Source organism: Salmo trutta, chromosome 15, assembly GCF_901001165.1.
Source record: "Salmo trutta chromosome 15, fSalTru1.1, whole genome shotgun sequence".
NCBI lineage: Eukaryota > Metazoa > Chordata > Actinopteri > Salmoniformes > Salmonidae > Salmo > Salmo trutta.
In genome coordinates, this window is record NC_042971.1 from 63,707,186 (window position 1) to 63,732,015 (window position 24,830).

General features: G+C 43.3%; 1 protein-coding gene across 3 annotated transcripts in view; it reads right to left on the reverse strand.

Moving 5' to 3' along the window:
• The window catches only part of LOC115149534 (YTH domain-containing protein 1), a 34,905-nt gene extending 12,237 nt beyond the window's left edge, over positions 1-22,668 (reverse strand). The window contains exons 1-9 of one of the 3 annotated variants that reach the window (XM_029692474.1): positions 22,412-22,668; positions 17,488-17,589; positions 16,343-16,662; positions 15,348-15,645; positions 12,821-12,969; positions 12,170-12,278; positions 11,829-11,946; positions 11,525-11,609; positions 4,418-4,587 (exon numbers count right to left, since the gene is read on the reverse strand). In XM_029692474.1, the coding sequence (XP_029548334.1) occupies positions 4,418-4,587; positions 11,525-11,609; positions 11,829-11,946; positions 12,170-12,278; positions 12,821-12,969; positions 15,348-15,645; positions 16,343-16,662; positions 17,488-17,589; positions 22,412-22,439 (1,379 nt within the window). In that variant the 5' untranslated portion in view covers positions 22,440-22,668. Of the gene's footprint in view, positions 1-4,417; positions 4,588-11,524; positions 11,610-11,828; positions 11,947-12,169; positions 12,279-12,820; positions 12,970-15,347; positions 15,649-16,342; positions 16,663-17,487; positions 17,590-18,701; positions 18,750-22,411 lie in introns of those variants that run through there. The other 2 variants (XM_029692473.1, XM_029692475.1) reach the window with 2 other exon arrangements.
• Positions 22,669-24,830: the final 2,162 nt, after the last annotated feature.

Below are 24,830 nucleotides of genomic sequence, written 5' to 3' on the forward strand. Positions count from 1 at the left end.
CATCCCAGTAGCCCTATAACAGATACAGCACAACATCCCAGTAGCCCTATAACAGATACAGCACAACATCCCAGTAGCCCTATAACAGATACAGCACAACATCCCAGTAGCCCTATAACATCATAGATACAGCACAACATCCCAGTAGCCCTATAACAGATACAGCACAACATCCCAGTAGCCCTATAACATCATAGATACAGCACAACATCCCAGTAGCCCTATAACAGATACAGCACAACATCCCAGTAGCCCTATAACAGATACAGCACAACATCCCAGTAGCCCTATAACAGATACAGCACAACATCCCAGTAGCCCTATAACAGATACAGCACAACATCCCAGTAGCCCTATAACAGATACAGCACAACATCCCAGTAGCCCTATAACAGATACAGCACAACATCCCAGTAGCCCTATAACAGATACAGCACAACATCCCAGTAGCCCTATAACAGATACAGCACAACATCCCAGTAGCCCTATAACAGATACAGCACAACATCCCAGTAGCCCTATAACAGATACAGCACAACATCCCAGTAGCCCTATAACAGATACAGCACAACATCCCAGTAGCCCTATAACAGATACAGCACAACATCCCAGTAGCCCTATAACATCATAGATACAGCACAACATCCCAGTACACACATTTCTGAAGCAATCTGAACAGATTATTCCATAACACAATTAACAGATCGAGAAATAAGGTGATTTGGGCTGTCAAATCATCTGTCATATTGCCATTGTATCCACCTCCAGAAAAGGGTGAAAACTGTATTTTTTTTTTTTCATTCGCCAAACTGAGGATGCATTTAATTGAATGTTTTGATAGTAGTAGTTTAAAACAATAAACATGTACAGACATTTATACTGAGCAGACTATCAACCATTATATTCTCAAATTAGATTTTACTGCTTGTAGACAGTTCATTCACCAGTTAGTTAGTTCCATGCAGCTAAAACATGACGTTTACAGTACATCCTTGTTAGATAAAAAAATAAAAAAATAAAAAACGTTTGGGGCATCTGTTATTTACCTCCTTGGCATCCATCTTTGGGAGATGGCCCCTGTTTTTAAGGTACATTTCTGTGTTATCCAAATCAGGAGCTAGAAACTGTATTCAATGCATTAAACCAGTATAGTTATTGCTTCTGACTAGCAATCAATATAAATAACAATTAAACCAATTTATATCATGGCATTGTTGAATTCTCCTTTCTGATTGGCTTGAAAGGCATTCTAGAGCGTGCATTATTTCCCTATAACGCACAGTATATTTGCATGGTGAAATTCAATGGCTATAGTTCACTTTTACATGTTTTGTTTGAGAAGTTTTTGAAAGTAAAAGTTGAATTGAAAACAGTATTTTTATTGTTGAATTGGATTTTCGTAATAGCAAGCTAGTACTGATGGTTTGGTTAGCTAAACTAGCAAGTCTGTCAGGTTACCACGGCAACTACTCTTAACTATTTACTAAACTTGCTAACTACTTCAGTGGATGTTGAAGACATTTCTAGGTGGCAAAATTGGTTCAATTATCGCCATTTTATAATCAACTCGGGGCTCTATACGTTCTCTGGAAAATAACTCCGTGGAAGGTAAACGTCGTTCCCGTTCATTATTGTCTATATAACGCAGAGCCCCGAGTTAATTATCCCGTTACAGCGTCACTGCTTCTAACTAGCCATCAACACTAAACAACATACGCACTGAAACGCCATGTTCAATTCAAAACCATCCAGACAGCTGAGTTAACTGTCACCAGGTAAATTAGTAAGAGCTGGTTAAAAATGGTAACATACCCGTTTTCTTGTAGTTGTGTTACCCGTTGATATTAAGTACATCAAAAGTTCATATAGACAGTCTATCTTATGGTTTAGGTTCTTCGGCCACAAAGACATGACAAGGAGGGGCCTGGCTGAGAGGGTAAAGAAGGGGCTGATTGAGTCAGTCCATTGCAAAACAAAAACACCGGAGGACGAGCTTCACTTTGGCTATTTTATAAACCTTCCTTGTGGTGTCATTCTCAGTCCATTAAGGCCTTAAAAGGGAAAGAGGTGAGTTTGTATCGTTCTGCCAGTGGGTCTCCTCCTACCTAATTCTCAGTACTTTAGGTTAAGGTATGGAAACACTCCTGTCCTTTAGGTTAAGGTATGGAAACACTCCTGTCCTTTAGGTTAAGGTATGGAAACACTCCTGTCCTTTAGGTCAGGGTATGGAAACACTCCTGTCCTTTAGGTCAGGGTATGGAAACACTCCTGTCCTTTAGGTCAGGGTATGGAAACACTCCTGTCCTAGTCCTTTAGGTTCCCCTAACCAATAGATGACATTCATTCCGGATGAAGTTAAGGTTTAACAACAAACAGCTGGCTCTCTCAGGATCACAACTTTAATTTCCTCAGTCCATTGACCAACATTGTTTACCGGCCATATCATTTCTTGCGGAGGGGATGTAGGGGTGGTTTATCAACCTGGTCATACAGCCTCCTCTCTCTCCCCAGTGGTATATATATATATATATATATATAGAGTTCAGGTCATACTGCCTCCTCTCTCTCCCCAGTGGTAGATATATATAGAGTTCAGGTCATACTGCCTCCTCTCTCTCCCCAGTGGTAGATATATATAGAGTTCAGGTCATACTGCCTCCTCTCTCTCCCCAGTGGTAGATATATATAGAGTTCAGGTCATACTGCCTCCTCTCTCTCCCCAGTGGTACATATATATAGAGTTCAGGTCATACAGCCTCCTCTCTCTCCCCAGTGGTAGATATATATAGAGTTCAGGTCATACTGCCTCCTCTCTCTTCCCAGTGGTAGATATATATATATAGAGTTCAGGCCATACTGCCTCCTCTCTCTCCCCAGTGGTAGATATATATATATAGAGTTCAGGTCATACTGCCTCCTCTCTCTTCCCAGTGGTAGATATAGATATATAGAGTTCAGGTCATACTGCCTCCTCTCTCTTCCCAGTGGTAGATATATATAGAGCTCAGGTCATACTGCCTCCTCTCTCTCCCCAGTGGTAGATATATATAGAGCTCAGGTCATACTGCCTCCTCTCTCTCCCCAGTGGTAGATATAGAGATCAGGTCATACTGCCTCCTCTCTCTCCCCAGTGGTAGATATATATAGAGTTCAGGTCATACTGCCTCCTCTCTCTTCCCAGTGGTAGATATATATATATAGAGTTCAGGTCATACTGCCTCCTCTCTCTCCCCAGTGGTAGATATATATAGAGTTCAGGTCATACTGCCTCCTCTCTCTCCCCAGTGGTAGATATATATATAGAGAGTTCAGGTCATACTGCCTCCTCTCTCTCCCCAGTGGTATATATATATATATATATATATATATATATATAGTTCAGGCCATACTGCCTCCTCTCTCTCCCCAGTGGTAGATATATATAGAGTTCAGGTCATACTGCCTCCTCTCTCTCCCCAGTGGTAGATATATATATATAGAGTTCAGGTCATACTGCCACCTCTCTCTCCCCAGTGGTATATATATATAGAGTTCAGGTCATACTGCCTCCTCTCTCTTCCCAGTGGTAGATATATATAGAGATCAGGTCATACTGCCTCCTCTCTCTCCCCAGTGGTAGATATATATAAGTCCCCTTATAGGTTCATCTCCCAAGGAAAGTCCTGAAAGATAATACTTTGGGAACAAATTTAAAACAATTTACCTAGAGAAATGCATTCAAGCAGTGAACCTATGGACTATTGAAAAGTGTGTATAAACTCAACTAAAACATTGGTGCTTTAATAAGTAGGTTCAAATTGAGACTGTATTCATTACAAGGAGAGATCAAGACCCCAAACTAGGCAGGCCTGTTTCTTTACACATCACCACCACGTGCAGACAGAAACAAGCCAGACTCAGACTACTAGTACTGTGGTTAGCGCCGGGCCATAGAGAGACACTGTGGTTAGCGCCGGGCCATAGAGAGACACTGTGGTTAGCGCCGGGCCATAGAGAGACACTGTGGTTAGCGCCGGGCCATAGAGAGACACTGTGGTTAGCGCCGGGCCATAGAGAGACACTGTGGTTAGCGCCGGGCCATAGAGAGACACTGTGGTTAGCGCCGGGCCATAGAGAGACACTGTGGTTAGCGCCGGGCCATAGAGAGACACTGTGGTTAGCGCCGGGCCATAGAGAGACACTGTGGTTAGCGCCGGGCCATAGAGAGACACTGTGGTTAGCGCCGGGCCATAGATATATCTATGCTCCTCAGAACTGCTGTATACAGTACTAGGCAGCCGCCCAGAGGATTTCAGGTATCCCTCTTCGTGGGGATGTGATGAGAGCAGAGAACTCTGGGAAGGACGTTTAGATGGTCATACCAGAACCACTCTGTCATCACAAGAGCTCACTAGCAGTCCAAATAATAACATCTAACCTTCCCAGGTCGCCTCGGGTGGGCTCTCTGTACGGCGGGCGTCCTCGAGAACGGGGCTCATAAGGGATCCTCCTCTTGTGTCGCATTTTATGAATAACTTGATACAAGTTAATGGTCTCGTCCTGGGGGAACATCACACACAGCTGTATCCCACACTCTGGCTCCATTTCCTGCAGGGCCGGAAGAGGAGGGGGGGAGATTAGTAGATCAACCCGTAGAATCTCTGTGAATCAAACTAAAGTTAATAGTTCGTCTTAACTATTCACTCCAACAAACTTATTCCCCTTTCGAGATGTTAACCGTTAATTGGTTAGCCGCCGGTCACTCTTTAGGGTAATTTGCATGACAGTGAATAGTTAGCGAGATAAGAGATGGATAGTATGTTCTCTTTAATGGATAGATAGTGCTTTCAGAAAGTATTCATACCCCTCCACTTATTCCACTTTTTGCCGTGTTATAGCCTGGATTTGAAATGGATTAAATAAAACATTCCCCCCCTCACCCATCTACACACAAAACCCCATAATGACAAAGTGAAAACACATTGTAAGAAATGTTTGACAATGTATTGAATATGAAATACATAAGTATACACACCTCTGAGTCAATACATTTTCAATGTACCTTTGGCAGTGATTAACCTGTTGGGGCTAGGGGGCAGTATTTTCACGGCCGGATAAAAAAATGTACCCGATTTAAACTGGTTACTACTCTTGCCCAGAAACGAGAATATGCACATAATTAGTAGATTTGGATAGAAAACACTCTACAGTTTCTAAAACTGTTTGAATGGTGTCTGTGAGTATAACAGAACTCATATGGCAGGCAAAATCCTGAGAAGATTCCATGCAGGAAGTGGCCTGTCTGACCATTTGTAGTCCTTCTGTTGCATCTCTACCAAAATTACAGCATCTGTGCTGTTACGTGACACTTTCTAAGGCTTCCATTGGCTCTCTAAAGCGTTCAGAAAGCGGAATGACGTGTCTCCTGTCTCTGGGCAAAGTATAGCAGCAGAGTTTGTAAGTGGTCAGCCTGGGGACAATTTTTTTCTTTCAGTCTTTGAATGAATACAACGTTGTCCGGTTGGAATATTATCGCTATTTTACGATTTTAAACAGCGTTTGACATGCTTCTAAGTACGGTAATGGAATATTGACATTTTTTTTGTCACGAAATGCGCTCGCGCGTTACCCTTCGGCTAGTGACCTGAACGCACAAACAAAACAGAGGTATTTGGATATAACTATGGATTATTTGGAACAAAAACAACATTTGTTGTACAAGTAGAAGTCCTGGGAGTGCATTCTGACGAAGAACAGCAAAGGTAATCCAATTTTTCTAATAGTAATTCTGAGTTTAGGTTGCCCCAAACTTGGTGGGTGTCAAATTAGCTAGCCTGTGATGGCTGAGCTATGTACTCAGAATATTGCAAAATGTGCTTTTGCCAAAAAGCTATTTTAAAATCTGACATAGCGTTTGCATAAAGGAGTTCTGTATCTATAATTCTTAAAATAATTATGTATTTTGTGAACGTTTATCGCGAGTAATTTAGTAAATTCACCGGAAGTTTGCGGTGGGTATGCTAGTTCTGAACATCACATGCTAATGTAAAAAGCTGTTTTTTGATATAAATATGAACTTGATTGAACAAAACATGCATGTATTGTATAACATAATGTCCTAGGAGTGTCATCTGATGAAGATCATCAAAGGTTAGTGCTGCATTTAGCTGTGGTTTTGGTGACCTATATGCTTGCTTTGAAAATGTCTGTGTGATTATTTTTGGCAGGGTACTCTCCTGACATAATCTCTAATGTTTTGCTTTCGCTGTAAAGCCTTTTTTGAAATTGGACAATGTGGTTAGATTAACGAGAGTCTTGTCTTTAAAATGGTGTAAAATAGTCATATGTTTGAGAAATTGAAGTTATAGCATTTGAGGTATTTGTATTTCGCGCCACGCGATTCCACTGAATGACCGTCAAAACGGTCATTCAGGAACATTCAATGTCTTCTTGGTAAGCAACTCCAGTGTATATTTGGCCTTGCGTTTTAGGTTATTGTCCTGCTGAAAGGTGAATGTCTCCCCAGTGTCTGTTTCTTTTTAGGGAGTGGCTCCTAAACTGAACAGACCTTTTATTTCCGAGGCTCTGTATCCGTGAGTAAAATCTTGCAGTATCTTGTGGGAATTTGGGACTTTATGAATTTTTCTCATGCCGAAACCAGATTAGAGTAGATACATACCGGTAGTTAAATCAGAGTTAAATGCCCAAAAGAAACCAAAACATCAACAGCCACGACAATGTCAAAACATGACATTGTTATGAGTTAAATCCCATTTGCTTAATTTTGCAGACCCACAACTATGCTGATAGTCGCACTAAGCGCAAACCAGATGGGATGGTGTATCGCTGCAGAATGATATGGTAGCCATGCTGGTTAAGTGTGCCTTGAATTCTAAATAAATCACAGACATTGTCACCAGCAAAGCACCCCCACACCTCCTCCTCCTCCATGCTTCACGGTGGGAACCACACGAGGAGATCATCCGTTTACCTACTCTGCGTCTCACAAAGACACGGCAGTTGGAACCAAAAATCTCAAATTTGGACTCAGACTAATGGACAGATTTCCATTGCTCGTGTTTCTTGGCACAAGCAACTCTCTTCTTATTATTGGTGTCCTTTAGTAGGGGTTTCTTTGCAGCAATTTGACCATGAAGGCCAGATTCACACAGTCTCCTCTGAACAGTTGATGTTGAGATATGTCTGTTTCTTGAACTCTGAAGAATTTATTTATGGCTGCAATTTTTTAGTCTGGTAACTCTAATGAACTTATCCTCTGCAGCAGAGGTAACTCTGGGTCTTCCTTTCCTGTGGCGGTCCTCATGAGAGACAGGTTCATCATAGCGCTTGATGGTTTTTGCAACTGCACTTGAAGAAAGTTCGAAAGTTCTTGAAATTTTCCGGATTGACTGACCTTCATGTCGTTAAAGTAATGATGGACTGTCGTTTCTCTTCGCTTATTTGAACACTTGTTTGGTTGCTACATGATTCCATACATGTTATTTTATAGTTTTGATGTCTTCACTATTATTCTACAATGTAGAAAATTGTTAAAATAAAGAAAAACCCTGGACTGAATAGGCGTGTCCAAACTCTCCCAAGTCCCCATTTTCACATCAGGCGACCCCACATGGCGACCTCTAGTTTGGGAACGGTGGTCTTATGAGGTGGTGTTGACTGGGAGGGCCTGTGACAGGGTGGTACAATAGACAGCCAAGTGGTAAATTACATTTTGTTAAAAAAAAAATTAAAAAAAGAAGAACAAAGCTCTTTGATAATACACTTCACAACCAAAATGATTACTACTTGTATCTGCTTGGCTGGGTCATTAACATAACACACATTACCGTTGTTGATGAAGCTGTCCGTGCCATCAGGGCAGTAACTCGGGTCAAGACAATTCTAAGTCATCACTAGTTACCACAGCCACAAAGTAAAAAAATAAAAAATTACAAACAAAAAAAAGGAGAAAATTGCTTATTTCTACCATTTCACTTAAAAAGTGATTTAGGCTTTTCCCCGTTTGTTGTGATCTGGTAGGTCCATGAACACTGTCTCCACTTCTTTCGTACGTAAGAACTACGAGCCAAATGTCAGAGAAAATGTGGACTTATATGCAGTGTATTGAGAGATACTTTGTCGTATGTTTTAAAAAAAATGTTTTACTTGAGATAATGGAGATGACATCTAGCTAACTACTTTACAACATGCTATGTGAATGCATGTGTACTGACTGTTATTAACTACAGATAATTGCATGAGAACTGCATCTGTGTATGTGCCAGTGTTGTTGGGTCCCATAGGACAGTCCATCCTGGTTTTAATGTTGACACAACACCAGAGTCGGTCTACCATCTTTGACATCGCTGGCCATGCATGATTTTTTTAAATTGATTTTTTAATGAGCACAACAAATACAAAAAAACAGAAATATACAAAACAAGAGTACATGAACCTAACAGTCAGGGGTAGTACATTTCAAGATTCATTTTCAATTTGTTAAAATACTTTTATGGTGTGTATTGCTTTTGTTTTCACATTTACTGATCGCTTCAAAATAGAATTTAAATATGATGTGAAAATGGGTTTGTTCTCTGCCCATTTTATGGATAAAAGAATCTTCCATGAAAGATAAACAATGAACAATGAAAGTTAAATCAGGTTCCATAGCATTTGGATCAAAATAAAACATCATTCCCCTTTGATAACTGGTATACCTTGCTAATTAACTTAGCTAGCCCATCAAACAGTATTCTCTCTGCTATTTTCTGAACAGTCGCACGAATTAAACCCTTAAATCTCAAATGGACCTCGCGGTCACCACTGGTCATCCAGCTAGCCACGTAGCCAGCAGGGTTCCATCGGTTTCCATTGGACTATACTAGAGTGTGCTAGCTAACACTAGCATTGCTAGCATGCCAACGTTAGCTAGCTGGCTAATGGCAATACACCATAGTCGCGGGTCTTCAAAATCAAGCAAATGGTACTGAACATGACAAAAATCATGTTTTGACATTGTAGTTGCTTGTCTTTTGCTTAGTGACATTGTGAATAGTATATTGTCGTCTTTTAACGCTGATTTAAATAGCTATAGATCTAATCTGGTTTCGGCATGAGAAAACTAGTAAAGTCCCAAATTCCTGTGAGAAACTGCGAGAATTTGCAGATACGGAGCCTCAGAAATAAAAGAGTCGGACAAGAAGCCGATGTTAAGTGCCTTATTGCAAACAGGATGCATGTTTTGGAATATTTTCTAATCTGTACAGGTTCTTTTCACTCTGTAATTTAGGTTAGTATTGTGCGTAACTACAATGTTGATACATCATCAGTTTGGTCTAATCACAGCCATAAAACTAACTGCTTTAAAGTCACCATTGGTCTCATGGTGAAATCCCTGAGGGGTTTCCTTCCTCTCCGGCAACTGAGTTAGGAAGGACGCCTGTATCTTTGTAGTGACTGGGTGTATTGATACATCATCCATAGTGTAATTAATAACTTCACCATGCTAAAAGGGATGTTTAACGTCTGCTTCTTTTTTATATCTACCAATAAGTGCCCTTCTTTGCGAGGCATTGAAAAACCTCCCTGGTCTTTGTGGTTGAATCTGTGTTTGAAATTCACTGCTCGACTGAGGGACCTTACAGATAATTGTATGTGTGGGGTACAGAGGTGAGGAAGTCATTCATAACTCATGTTAAACACTTATGGCACACACAGTGAGTCCATGCAACTTATTATGTGACTTGTTAAGTACATTTCCACTCCTGAACTAATTTTTGCCATAACTAAGGGGTTGAATACTTACCTAACTTTTCATTTTTAATACATTTTCTAAAAAACATAATTACACTTAGACATTATGGGGTCTTGTGTGTAGGCCAGTTACACAAAACATCCATTTAATCTGTTATAAATTCAGGCTTTAACAAAATGTGGAAAAAGTCAAGGGGTGTGAATACTTTCTGAAGACACTGTATATATAGAGGTGAATTAACGGAGACAGTAACAGATATTAACACTTCAAATTAATGGATTCGGCCATTTTAGCCACAACCGTTGCTGACAGGTGTATAAAATCGAGCACAATGCCATGCAATCTCCATAGACAAACAGTGACCTTACTGAAGAGCTCAGTGACTTTTAACGTGGCACCATCATAGGGTGCCACCTTTCAAACAAGTCAGTTTGTCAAATTTCGGCCCTGCTCGAGCTGCTCTGGTCAAATATAAGCGTTGTTATTGTGAAGTGGAAATGTCTAGGACCAAAAATGGCTCAGCCTCGAAGTGGTAGGCCACACAAGCCCACAGAACGGGACCGCAGAGTGCTGAAACACGTAAAAATCGCCTCTCCTTGGTTGCAACACTCACTAGAGAGTTCCAAACTGCCTCTGGAAGTAACCTTTGCACAATAACTGTTTGTCGAGAGCTTCATGAAATGGATTTCCATGGCGGAGCAGCTGCACACAAGCCTAAAATCACCATGCGCAATGCCAAGTGTTGGCTGGAGTGGTGTAAAGCTCGCCGCCATTGGACTCTAGAGCAGTGGAAACATTCTCTGGAGTGACGAATCACATTTTCACCATCTGGCAGTCCGACGGACAAATCTGGGTTTGTCGGATGCCAGGAGAATACTAACTGCCCGAATGCCAACTGTAAAGTTTGGTGGAGGGGGAATAATGATATGAGGCTGTTTTTTATGGTTTGGCCTAGGCTCCAGTGGAAGGAAATCTTAACGCTACAGAATACAATCTGTTTTTCCAACTTTGTGGCAACAGTTTGAAGAAGGCCCTTTCCTGTTTCAGCATGACAATGCCCTCGTGCACGAAGAGAGGTCCATAAAGAAATGATTTGTTAAGATCGGTGTGGAAGAACTTGACTGGCTTACACAGAGCCCTGACCTCAACCCCATCGAACACCTTTTGGATAAATTGGAACGCTGACTGAGCCAGGCCTAATCGCCCAACATCAGCACCAGACCTGAATGGAGGCCCCACAGATTTTTTTAAATTAAACATTTATTTAACTTTTATTTAACTAGTTAAGAACAAATTCTTATTTACCATCACGGCCTACCCCGGGCCAAACACGGATGGGCTAATTGTGCGCCGCCCTATGGGACTTGCAATCGCGGCCGGATCTGATACAGCCTGGATTCAAACCAGTGCCTCTTGCACTGAGATGCAGTGCCTTAGACCGCTGCGCCACTCGGGAGCAATGTTCCAACATCTAGTGGAAAAACTTCCCAGAAGAGTGGGGGATGTTATAGCAGCAAAGGGGGGACCAACTCCATATTAATGCCCATGATTATGGAATGAGATGTTCGCCGAGCAGCTGTCCACATACTTTTGGTCATGTAGTGTATTATAGGAGGTGGATTAGAGGAGGAGATGTGGGGACAAACAGACTGGAAGGTCACAGGGCTGGTTTTGAACCCATGCCCAGGGGTCCAATACGTGGTCCGGAGTACAAAGCACCGTGACTGGGGCCCCGACTCAGGATATGGATATCAGCACATGGATAGAATGTACTAAATCAAGAATGTTTACCTGTCCGTCTCGGCCGATCTTTACAGGCTTGTGTTCATTCCACGAGTTGGAGAGGTGAGCTGTTTTAGTGAACGGCAACTCGCGCCTGAAAACAAAAAATGGTTAGAGAGTAGGATGCAGAAGTCTTAAAAACAGGTCTGGGATGACAAAACACCAAAGGGCGGTTAAAAGCTCTTTATATGGACATTATCCATCGAGTTCTCTTTCAGTCTAGGACTAAGGAAATCGTCCCGTAATTCATTTGTCTGAAGTTACATTTTAAAATTCTAGCTACCACATTATAAAGACGTGGTTTAGGACTTACCTGCAGATCCAGTCGATTTTGAACACTCCACCAAGCATCTTAGCGTTCATCCCAGCAGGCAGGACCCAGTGGATGGGAGACCCTCCGTGGTGGGACTCAGAGGACAGCCTGGCAAAACCTACACACACACACACAGGACGACACATTCAGTTCACGAGACTTTGTCGTCTCGCCACCGTGCCGCTTTCTGGAGTTAAAAAGGCGATCAACATTTACACAACATTGGGAAAGCCAATTCCAGTCGTGGGGAGCCTGGACACTTCTGCTGGAGTTGAATGAATGAATGAATGAATGCATGCATACATACATATGTATGGGGATATTAACCATATGAACTTCACCTTGGAACTTGCCGCTCTCCTTGACTGAGAAGACCAGGATGACGCTGCGAGCAGAACGGAAGGCAGCGTTCAGCTTCTTCTCATTAACAGGCAGAGTGGACCACACTCCCTGGAAATAACACAGTCAACATCCAACTGTTTGCTTGTATTCAACAAGGCGAAACATTTCCACACTAACTTTTATTGGGTACATTTTCTGCAGTTCAAAAGGCATTTGACAGTGTTATGTACAGTCTTCCTGAGAGACTACGTCCCCGACGCCGCCCCACGTCCCCCGACGCCGCCCCACGTCCCCGACGCCGCCCCACGTCCCCCGACGCCGCCCCACGTCCCCCCCAACGCCGCTGTATTCACTATATGATGCACTACTTCTGAGTTAAAGGGATACTGTGAAATTCTGGCATACAAGCCCCTGTCCTACTTATAGCATTTGTATGTCTGTGCGTGCACTATAAAAGGAAGTTCGTTGTAGTTTCACGAGCCAATGCTAACTAGCGTTAGCGCAATGACTGCTTCCAGTCTACAGATACGGTAGCATTGCTAACTTCTTTTATACTGCACACAGAGACATGAAAATGGTATCCACAAGTTCATCGGACTCTGGAGGGGAAATAGAACAACAGAATTTTTCCCAGCATCCCTTTAAGATACCTTAGCCTTGGCCAGGGACACGTTCTCGTGGTTGTTGCTCTTGATCATGAAGAAGCGTGCGTCTCGTAGGATGTACTTCAGCTTGCTGGTCTGGTTCTTGCGGACGGCGCGGACAGACGACGACAGTTTCTCGTGCTTTTTCTCAGAACCTGGAGAACACCATACAGTTTTCAAACACATGCAAATAACTTATTCAAAGCACATGCCATGGCTGCAAAAAAAATATATAATAACTCAGAACAAGAGATAAATCGATACATTGATTCCTCAGCAACGAAAGACATAAACGGACAGTGTGCTTTAAAGGATATAACAACTCACAGACGGGATATAACAACTCACAGACGGGATATAACAACTCACAGACGGGATATAACAACTCACAGACGGGATATAACAACTCACAGATGGGATATAACAACTCACAGATAGGCATCGGTTGCCGATTCAAATGTTTAAGACACTAGTGCATCAGTCCGTGAGAGCCCAAACCGATCCAAAAGGCTGCATCGCTAATAAAATAAATAAAAAGCGATTCCAATGTTATGAACGGCCAGTTGACTAATGATTTGAAGTCTCTTAATTCCTCGTATCTGTTGTGACTGAATTGATGAGTCCTCTCCTTCAGCCTGATCAAAACGTGCCTGCGCGTAACGGAGTACGACACGGACATAAAAGTCAGATAACTGTACTGCCAGTGTGGAAGACGCAGCTTCTGGCGACAACGAGAGGTAGACCTACCCTATTCCCTGTTCTAATAAATCGGTAGATGTAGCCTACATGGGAAAATCACAGGCTTTATTCATCGAGGGACAACCAATGTAATTTGCTGGAAAATTAAGAGTTTTTAAACCCGGCAGAGTTGGGTAGGTTACCGGAGTGGACAACTCACATCTAACTGATGATCGGGGGGGGTTTTCCATTAACAGGTTCACCATACTAAATATTTTTGGTAGTTCTGGTTTAAAAAGTCAGTGCATTGGGTAATTTTTTACATCAACAGTGTAAAAGGTGTAAATTTCATAACTGGGAAAGGAATCTTTTTTTTATGAGCCGCACTAGTGTTATAGCAGCGTTATATTATTTGGCTATGTCATGTCATAGCTATTTTCTAAGAGATAAATATTTACATATTACTAGCTCAAAACATTTTAAATCTGCTAAATGACAAGTTCATCAGTGGAAAGTGTGGGGGGGGGACAAAAACAACAACCCCCCCATCCATTCTAACACACAGAGCAACTCAGCCCAGCCAGGATCCAGCCAGATCTCCATCACTATCAGATATTGAATGGAAAATTAATGTGTAACAATTGTTAAGTGCATCAAAATGGTATGGATTCATTTCTGGGTCTTTATTTGGATAGCCCCCTATGGATGACCTACAGACACACTATCAACTGCAACTCTGTTGATAAGCAAATAGCTTTGCTATAGGGGTTAAGGTTACGGTTTGTTCAAACTGGCATCTACTGGGACCCTCTACTGGGACCCTCTACTGGGACCCTCCACTGGGACCCTCCACTGGGACCCTCCACTGGGACCCTCTATTTGGGACTGTCCAAACAAAGTGAAGACGTGTAATTCTCTCAATTCTCTTCTGATTTGACACGTCCAGGTAGACAGCAACCCACGGTGAACATTGTAACAACAGATTAAAAAAGGTACAACTGACTGTGCAAAGGCCTGATGCACTTCATGAAGCTTATCGATTAGTATGAATTGTATGTTTGAATTGGTACTGGTGATCAGGTTACTACTACAACAGTAAACTAGGAGGGTGTAAAGTGATCAGGTTACTACTACTACAGTGAACTAGGAGGGTGTAAAGTGATCATGGTATTACTACTACAGTGAACTAGGAGGGTGTAAAGTGATCAGGTTACTACTACTACAGTGAACTAGGAGGGTGTAAAGTGATCATGGTATTACTACAACAGTGAACTAGGAGGGTGTAAAGTGATCATGGTATTACTACTACAGTGAACTAGGAGGGTGTAAAGTGATCAGGTTACTACTACTACAGTGAACTAGGAGGGTGTAAAGTGATCATGGTATTACTACAACAGTGAACTAGGAGGGTGTAAAGTGATCATGGTATTACTACTACAGTGAACTAGGAGGGTGTAAAGTGATCAGGTTACTACTACTACAGTGAACTAGGAGGGTGTAAAGTGATCAGGTTACTACTACTACAGTGAACTAGGAGGGTGTAAAGTGATCATGGTATTACTAGAACAGTGAACTAGGAGGGTGTAAAGTATGGGTGAATAAAAGAGTCTGACAGAGATTGTGGAAAGAAAAGCCTAAGAGAGAGTGTCCCAATAATCTCTTCTTCCTCCTGAAGTGTGTGAATGTATTAACCATTGAATTGGTGTAGGCATAGACTAGAGGCAGTTCCCACCATTTTCTTATACCAGTCATTTATTTCTTAATCCACGAAGGGAAGTGAACAAGTGCACACTTGGAAGGAGGGACAGATAAATTGGGACATAGCCCATGTGAATGTTGAGCAGGTGTGTATTACCTGAAGCCTCAGAGCCAGAGCCAGAGAGACCAGACTCCCCCTCAGAGAAGGACACAGACTCAGACTGGGAGTCGCTGACTTCACTGCGAGTGTCGTAATCATTTGGCGCATTCTTGGCTCTATGATCCACTTCCTGCACCTCATACTCTTCCTCCTCGCCCTCCTGTTCCTCCTCCACGTTGGATCGGTGTCCCTCGGAGGACTCGGCCGTGCTGCCTGTCTCCTGGTCTGATGCCCCCTCTTCTTCTGCTTCTTCCTTAGACGGGCTGAACCTGCTCTCCTCACTGGGAGGACTCAGCTTCTAGACAACAGAACAGACGGACATCAGTAACCTAACCCTCGGTCTCTACAGAACAGACGGACATCAGTAACCTAACCCTCGGTCTCTACAGAACAGACGGACCATCAGTAACCTAACCCTCGGTCTCTACAGAACAGACGGACCATCAGTAACCTAACCCTCGGTCTCTACAGAACAGATGGACATCAGTAACCTAACCCTCGGTCTCTACAGAACAGACGGACATCAGTAACCTAACCCTCGGTCTCTACAGAACAGACGGACCATCAGTAACCTAACCCTCGGTGTCTACAGAACAGATGGACATCAGTAACCTAACCCTCGGTCTCTACAGAACAGACGGACATCAGTAACCTAACCCTCGGTCTCTACAGAACAGATGGACATCAGTAACCTAACCCTCGGTCTCTACAGAACAGATGGACATCAGTAACCTAACCCTCGGTCTCTACAGAACAGATGGACATCAGTAACCTAACCCTCGGTCTCTACAGAACAGATGGACATCAGTAACCTAACCCTCGGTCTCTACAGAACAGACGGACATCAGTAACCTAACCCTCGGTCTCTACAGAACAGACGGACATCAGTAACCTAACCCTCGGTCTCTACAGAACAGACGGACATCAGTAACCTAACCCTCGGTCTCTACAGAACAGACGGACATCAGTAACCTTAGTAAAGCTGCTCCTACCTCGGTGTTGAGCTCAGGCATGATCCTGTGTCTGTCTGGCTCTCTCCTGCGACCCAGGGGCTTGTCAGGGTGGTCTGCTTTGAGAGGCTCCCCCCTCTGCACCCCGCCATCTCTCATAGGATGGGTCTTCCTGTCCTCATAGTAATCTTCGGTATTGTAGTCGGAGGGGTGCCGTCCCCTCCTGGGGTTGACTGGCTTTTTCCCGCTAGCCCCAGCCGAGGGGGCTGATCTCTTAGCGGCGTGTCTAGTGGTGGTGTGAGCCGTGGGTCGCAGGCGCTTCAGCACGTGGTTATCTCCTCGGTTGTTCTTCCTCTTGGACCCTGGAGGGGGGGGGGGGGGGGGGAGTCATTCATCTTCAAAGATTAAAAGGCCAATATCTAACCTGGTCTGTTTAGTGCTCTTGGGTCTGTTTGGAACCGATTTGATACAAGCTAAAAGTAGTAAGAAAGATGTTTTATTTTTTTACGTGCGCACCCTTATTCAACCATCCGTTTGTGCTCTTGCCAGCGCCATTACAAACCGGGATCATTACTATGAGTGGATTTAGCATGATGGCACAAACAGACTCAGGCTAACCAATGTCGGCTTTTAAAATCTGCCAATTCTCAGAACTGTGTGTTTTTTTTTTATTAATTTTTATTTCACCTTTATTTAACCAGGTAGGCAAGTTGAGAACAAGTTCTCATTCACAACTGCGACCTGGCCAAGATAAACGCAAAGCAGTTCGACACATACAACAACACAGAGTTACACATGGAATAAACAAACATACAGTCAATAATACAGTAGAAAAATATGTCTATATACAATGTGAGCAAATGAGGTGAGATAAGGGAGGTAAAGGCAATAAATAGGCGGCGAAGTAAATACAATATAGCAATTAAAACACTGGAATGGTAGATTTGACAGTAGATGAATGTGCAAAGTAGAAATACTGGGGTGCAAAATAAATAAATAAATACAGTAGGGGATGAGGTAGTTGTTTGGGCTAAATTATAAATGGGCTATGTACAGGTGCAGTGATCTGTGAGCTGCTCTGATAGCTGGTGCTTAAAGCTAGTGAGGGAGATAAGTGTTTCCAGTTTCAGAGATTTTTGTAGTTCGTTCCAGTCATTGGCAGCAGAGAACTTGGTTAAAAAAGGTACCTTTTTTCTGGTTGACGTGCTGTTCACTCTCAGGGTTATAGAGCTCGTCATCCTGGTCAGGGGCCTCGGTGAGGATGTCGTCCAGCACGTTGAGCTCTCCATCTGGGACGACAGAGTCAACCACATTTAGGCATAGTAGATTTTATATTAAAAACACAGAGCGCACTGCCTTTGATCAAGGCCCATAGTGCACTAGTTCTGACCAGAGCTCTATGTCGGGCAGGGCTGACCAATCCAGGTCCTGTAGGGCAGAAACACTTCTGGTTTTTATCCTCGCTTTCTAAAATCAGGGACTAATTCAGACCTGGGACACCAGGTGAGTGCAATTAACTACCAGTAGAAACAAAAAAACAGAAGTATTTCGGCCCGACAGGATTGGTCAGCCCTAATTATGGGAACAGGATGTTATTTGGGGCGTAGCCAGCGTTAGTGGTTTATAATTAGTAGCATTAGTGTGCGCACAACAGAGTTAAGCACCTACGGCCTAGCGAGCTGATGTTTGGACTGGCCTTGTTGCCTGCGTGTACAGAGCTAATCAATGGTTATTAGATATTATTATTATCATCAAACATTTTTTTACATTTTAGTCATTTAGCAGACTCTCTTATCCAGAGCGACTTACAGTAGTGAATGCAAACATTTCATACATTTTTTTCTCTCCGTACTGGTCCCCCGTGGGAATCGAACCCACAACCCTGGCGTTGCAAACACCATGCTCTACCAACTGAGCCACACGGGACTAGTTAGAGCCACAGGAGACAAGTCATCCAAGCCTCTAGTCTCGACTAGAGCTAGGAGGTGCACAACTCAGCCAATCGAGTTGCACAGTTCTGCTGGATCTCGGTCGTCGTGGTGCATTCTGGTTATCCTCGGACAAGGAGATCTCTCCTTCAACGAGTCAATCGGGGCACTAGCACAACAACAAAAAAATCTATATGAATATAGGTTTCTCTAGTCATTTCCTGCTGGGATTCGTCTCTCCTCCTGTTATAATATCTTTGCCCATACTGAGACCGGCCACTTGGCTTTCTCTATTCACCATATTTGGTGGGGAGTGGAAATTTCCAAAATGGACGCTTTAGATTTATACGTCAGGTGAAACGTCGGTCTCTTTGTTCCATCTGTATGTTGGCTGTACGAACATGGGATGAAACTGCTTCTCCAATTGAAAGCCCCGATCACACTTAAGCGATGTCATGGTGACGTCGGCTTACCTGAACTCATGTCGGTCGTCATGGCGGCGAACTGCACATGTTAAATCAAAAAGGCATTCCTTAGATATAAAAGTTGTTTTTGACAAAAATGAACAGTTTGTCACTTTCACGAGGTTGGAGTAATAACATGTTCAACTAAATAAGAATTTGTTCTTAACTTGGATTGCCTAGTTAAATAAAAAGGTTAAATAAAATGAATAAAAACGACTTAAGACACTAGCTTGAAATCTAGGTTATGCCTTTAGATCGAGAAAATTAACCACTAAGGAATAAGAATTCTCAAATCAGATGTTATTGGTCACATGCGCATATTCAGCAGATGTTATTGGTCACATACGCATATTTAGCAGATGTTATTGGTCACATGCGCATATTCAGCAGATGTTATTGGTCACATACGCATACTCAGCAGATGTTATTGGTCACATACGCATATTCAGCAGATGTTATTGGTCACATGCGCATATTCAGCAGATGTTATTGGTCACATACGCATATTCAGCAGATGTTATTGGTCACATACGCATATTCAGCAGATGTTATTGGTCACATACGCATATTCAGCAGATGTTATTGGTCACATACGCATATTTAGCAGATGTTATTGGTCACATACGCATATTCAGCAGATGTTATTGGTCACATACAGTGCAGTAATATCTAAATATTCACAACAATACACACAAATCTAAAAGTAAAAGAATAAAAAAATATATACATATTAGGACGATCAATGTCAGAGTGGCGTTGACTAAAATACAGTAGAATACAGTAGAATAGAATACAGTAGATACATATGAGATGAGTAAAGCAGTATGTAAACATTACAGTGACCAGTGATTCCATGTCTATGTATACAGGGCAGCATCCTCTAAGGTACAGGGTTGAGTAACCGGGTGGTAGCCAGCTAGTGATGGCTATTTAACAGTCTGATGGCCTTGAGATAGAAGCTGTTTTTCAGTCTCTCGGTCCCAGCTTTGATGCACCTGCACTGACCTCGCTTTCTGGATGATAGCGGGGTGAACAGAAAGGGAAAGGGGGATACCTCGTCAGTTGTCCAACAATGTATTCAACTGAAATGTGTCTTCCGCATTTAATCCTAACCCCTCTGAATCAGAGAGGAGCGGGGGGCTGCCTTAAATCAACATCTTCGGCGCCTGGGGAACAGTGGGTTAATGAAGGAACCGAGGGAATAGTCGAGGGGGGGGTGTTAATGAAGGAACCGAGGGAATAGTCGAGGGGGGGGGTGTTAATGAAGGAACCAAGGGGATAGTCGAGGGGGGGGGGGGTGTTAATGAAGGAACCAAGGGGATAGTCGAGGGGGGGGTGTTAATGAAGGAACCAAGGGAATAGTCGAGGGGGGGGGGTGTTAATGAAGGAACTGAGGGGATAGTCGAGGGGGGGGGTGTTAATGAAGAAACCAAGGGGATAGTCGAGGGGGGGGGTGTTAATGAAGAAACCAAGGGGATAGTCGAGGGGGGGGGTGTTAATGAAGAAACCAAGGGGATAGTCGAGGGGGGGGGGTGTTAATGAAGAAACCAAGGGGATAGTCGAGGGGGGGGGGTGTTAATGAAGAAACCAGGGGATAGTCCGAGGGGGGGGGTGTTAATGAAGAAACCAAGGGGATAGTCGAGGGGGGGGGGTGTTAATGAAAGACAGCAAGGGGATGTCGAGGGGGGGGTGTTAATAAGAAAACCAAGGGATAGTCGAGGGGGGGGTGTTAATGAAGAAACCAAGGGGAATAGTCGAGGGGGGGGGTGTTAATGAAGAAACCAAGGGGATAGTCGAGGGGGGGGGGTGTTAATGAAGGAACCGAGGGGATAGTCGAGGGGGGGGGTGTTAATGAAGGAACCAAGGGAATAGTCGAGGGGGGGGGGTGTTAATGAAGGAACCAAGGGGATAGTCGAGGGGGGGGGGTGTTAATGAAGGAACCAAGGGGATAGTCGAGGGGGGGGTGTTAATGAAGGAACCAAGGGGATAGTCGAGGGGGGGTGTTAATGAAGGAACCAAGGGGATAGTCGAGGGGGGGTGTTAATGAAGGAACCAATGGGATAGTCGAGGGGGGGTGTTAATGAAGGAACCAATGGGATAGTCGAGGGGGGGGGGGGTGTTAATGAAGGAACCAAGGGGATAGTCGAGGGGGGGGGGGGTGTTAATGAAGGAACCAAGGGGATAGTCGAGGGGGGGGGGGTGTTAATGAAGGAACCAAGGGGATAGTCGAGGGGGGGGTGTTAATGAAGGAACCAAGGGGATAGTCGAGGGGGGGGGGGGTGTTAATGAAGGAACCAATGGGATAGTCGAGGGGGGGGGGGGTGTTAATGAAGGAACCAAGGGGATAGTCGAGGGGGGGGGGGTGTTAATGAAGGAACCAAGGGGATAGTCGAGGGGGGGTGTTAATGAAGGAACCAATGGGATAGTCGAGGGGGGGGGGTGTTAATGAAGGAACCAAGGGGATAGTCGAGGGGGGGGGGTGTTAATGAAGGAACCAAGGGGATAGTCGAGGGGGGGGGGGGTGTTAATGAAGGAACCAAGGGGATAGTCGAAGGGGCCCAGAATTGCACACTATTTGGCCAGCCTTCCCGGAAGTCTTGCGCATCTGTTTTTTTTAGAAACTGTGGTGCTGTTATCTTTGCTAATTAGCTCTAACATTAAGACTAGTATCTAGTAACCAATGAGTATTATAACTCGTTAACTAGCTATCGAGACGTGGTAACGTTAACCTGGCTTTGTGTAAATGAATATTAGCATGTCTGGCCATTCTAAAAGCCAGTTGGGAGAAACTGGAACAGTTTCGCGTCGTTTCACTGACTTCATTGTCCCCGTGTGGAAATGTTGTTGCAGTATCATGTACACGTTTAAAGTGGCGTTTAAATACAAAACTAAATTGACAATACAACTTTTATAACAGTTACATACCAAATATATATTGATTTTTTATTTTTTTTAAAGGACTAGCCTGCTGGCGTTACTGAGTCTATAGGAAGATTAGCCCGAGTTATTTAGAGGATATCACACCTGGCACAAAGGATGGTTAGCAAGCTAGCGATGGTTAGCAAGCTAGCGATGGTTAGCAAGCTAGCGATGGTTAGCAAGATGGTTAGCAAGCTAGCGATGGTTAGCAAGCTAGCGATGGTTAGCAAGCTACCGATGGTTAGCAAGCTAGCGATGGTTAGCAAGATAGCGATGGTTAGCAAGCTAGCGATGGTTAGCAAGCTACCGATGGTTAGCAAGATGGTTAGCAAGCTAGCGATGGTTAGCAAGCTAGCGATGGTTAGCAAGCTAGCGATGGTTAGCAAGCTACCGATGGTTAGCAAGATAGCGATGGTTAGCAAGATGGCTAGCAAGCTAGCGATGGTTAGCAAGCTAGCGATGGTTAGCAAGCTAGCGATGGTTAGCAAGCTAGCGATGGTTAGCAAGATGGTTAGCAAGCTAGCGATGGTTAGCAAGTTAGCGATGATTTGCAAGCTAGCGATGATTAGCAAGCTAGCTAACGATAGAAAGACAGCCAGATATATGTATATAATGACGAGATGCTCATGTCTCCACCCTAACAACGGGAGTCATCCTAGAGTCGGGAAGCTTAGGTCCAAAAAAAATAAGCCCATAGGAAAAACATTGGACTTATTTTGATGAGAGTGAAACCTCTCGCTTCGTCTTTTCCTCTGTAAAACGGCTAGTTGCTAACTACTGCGATTAACGTTTTTACGTACCTTTCTCATCTCGTTTATCGACCGCCATCTTCCGCCCCTTTCCCTGCTTTCCGATAACCTTTAGAGGACTCGTTTTGCCTTCTCTCACGGTTGCCCGATATCTAACTAAATACTTATTTAGCAAAAAATGTGTTAAAATGATGCTCCCCCCTCCTCCTCCTCCATTCAATGTTTACTGGAAGTGGGTCTCATCGTAGCTACTGAAATGGCGGATCCCTCCTTTTTCTTTTCGTGTTCATTTCCGGCTGACTAGACCCCGTGTTGCTGCCTGTCGCAGGTCGGAGTGCAGATTGCACATTTCTAACAAAACAAAGGGAAGCATTTGAATTGCACCACTATCTCTACCCCTACACCCATCCCACTACTTTGGCCCTAAACGATACTACACCAGGCCGTTGGAACCCCCTTCTCTCAAAACTCCCTGTACATCTCCTGCACTAATATTTATCTATTGCTGCAACTACCACATGTATCTTTTGTGATTTCCACTCCACCAGTGCAGTTGATCACCATAGCTATAAACACAAAAAAATGTAGAGGATAGCCCAAGGGTGAGAGATTCGACTGGGAGCCCCCCCCCCCCACTGGGAGCCCCCCCCCCTCATCCATATATTTATATGTACATATTCTTATTCCATCCCTTTACTTAGATTTGTGTGTTTTAGGTAGTTGTTGTGGAATTGTTAGATTGTTGATATTGCTTCACTGTCGGAACTAGAAGCACAAGCATTTCGCTACACTCGCAATACCATCTGCTAACCATGTGTATGTGACCAATGAAATGTTATTTGATTTGCTGCCACATGTCCAAATCCTTGGCACCTAAAGCACCGTAGCGGGTTCAGAACGAACACCCTCAACGAATATTACAGTTGTAGACCGTTTCATCAAAATGAAAGAGGACGATGGCACATATTCAATGTTTTTTTCCACACACACACACACACACACACACACACACACAAATCAGTACCATGGACAGCCACATCATATTTAGCTTACGTTGATTGGACTAAATTGTTTCTGATATCTTTTAGTTGTCACTGTATTAGACTAACCATAGGTGATTTGATTATGTTTGTAAGGTTCTGTATTTATTTTCTTAGTGAACCTTGCGTTCTGTTTCTGTGTGTTCTTGAATGTAGCCCCGTCTTTCATTTGTGTTCATTGATTTCACCTGTTAGTTACTCACCTGGTCTCATCAGCTCCTTACTTAGTTCAGTTCATTCTGTTTGTGCCTTTGTGAGGTATTGTTCGTTTTGACTCTACTAAGCCTTTTCCTAGCTCGTTTGTGAGAACCAGTTATTGCCTTCAGTCCTAGTTTTGATTCACCTGCCTGTTTTCCTACCTGTGTATGACCATTGCCCGCCTGTGACCACGATTCCTGTCTTCTGTGAAGGCGAAATAAACACCTGCTGCACTCTGCATGTGAATCTATACCTTTTTCTCCCTGAGTATTCATTACAAAGTGGAAGTTGAAATGGTGCTGGAATAGTGGAGTAAACTCCTGTTTTCTTTGCGACTTGCGGTGAAATTCTCTGTGGTTCTAAATCAAGTTGTTTTGAAGTCTGAAAAATTTCAGAAACATTAACTTTCTTCACCCCTGCTGTAGGTCATGTAATTGTTTGTTACATGCAATATTTGCTTTGTGGACTTCACCAGACAGATGTTGTTCTCCGGTTTTGTGATTAAACAAAGGTGTGGTTGAATATATTCTGCCACTGTGTCTTATTGTCTCAGCCTTAGGCCTATATATCACGGTGGCAAGGTATATGAACTAACAGGTTATAGAGCAAACAACGCAATTATCACAACACAGATTGTAATATGGCTTTTCTTCCCCTGACTTTTATTTAATTTATTTTATTTCACCTTTATTTTACCAGGTAGGCCAGTTGAGAACAAGTTCTCATTTACAACTGCGACCTGACCAAGATAAAGCAAAGCAGTGCGACACAGACAACAACACAGAGTTACACATGGAATAAACAAACGTACAGTCAATAATACAGTATACTTGGCTTCCCCACTGATATTTTACCCACGCACCGCTACTGCTTTTAACACAAATCAAAACGTATTTGTCAAATGCTTCATAAACAGGTGTAGACTAGTGTTTACTTACGGGTCCTTACCCATAATGCAGAGAGAAACATATAGAAAAATTATAACAAGAGGAATAAATACACAACAAATTACAATAACAATAAACACATGGTGTATCAGTACTGAGTCAATGTGCAGGGGTACCAGGTAATAACATGACTATAAACACATGGTGTACCAGTACTGAGTAAATGTGCAGGGGTACCAGGTAATAACATGGCTATAAACACATGGTGTACCAGTACTGAGTCAATGTGCAGGGGTACCAGGTAATACATGGCTATATACAGGGAATACCAGTACTGAGTCAATG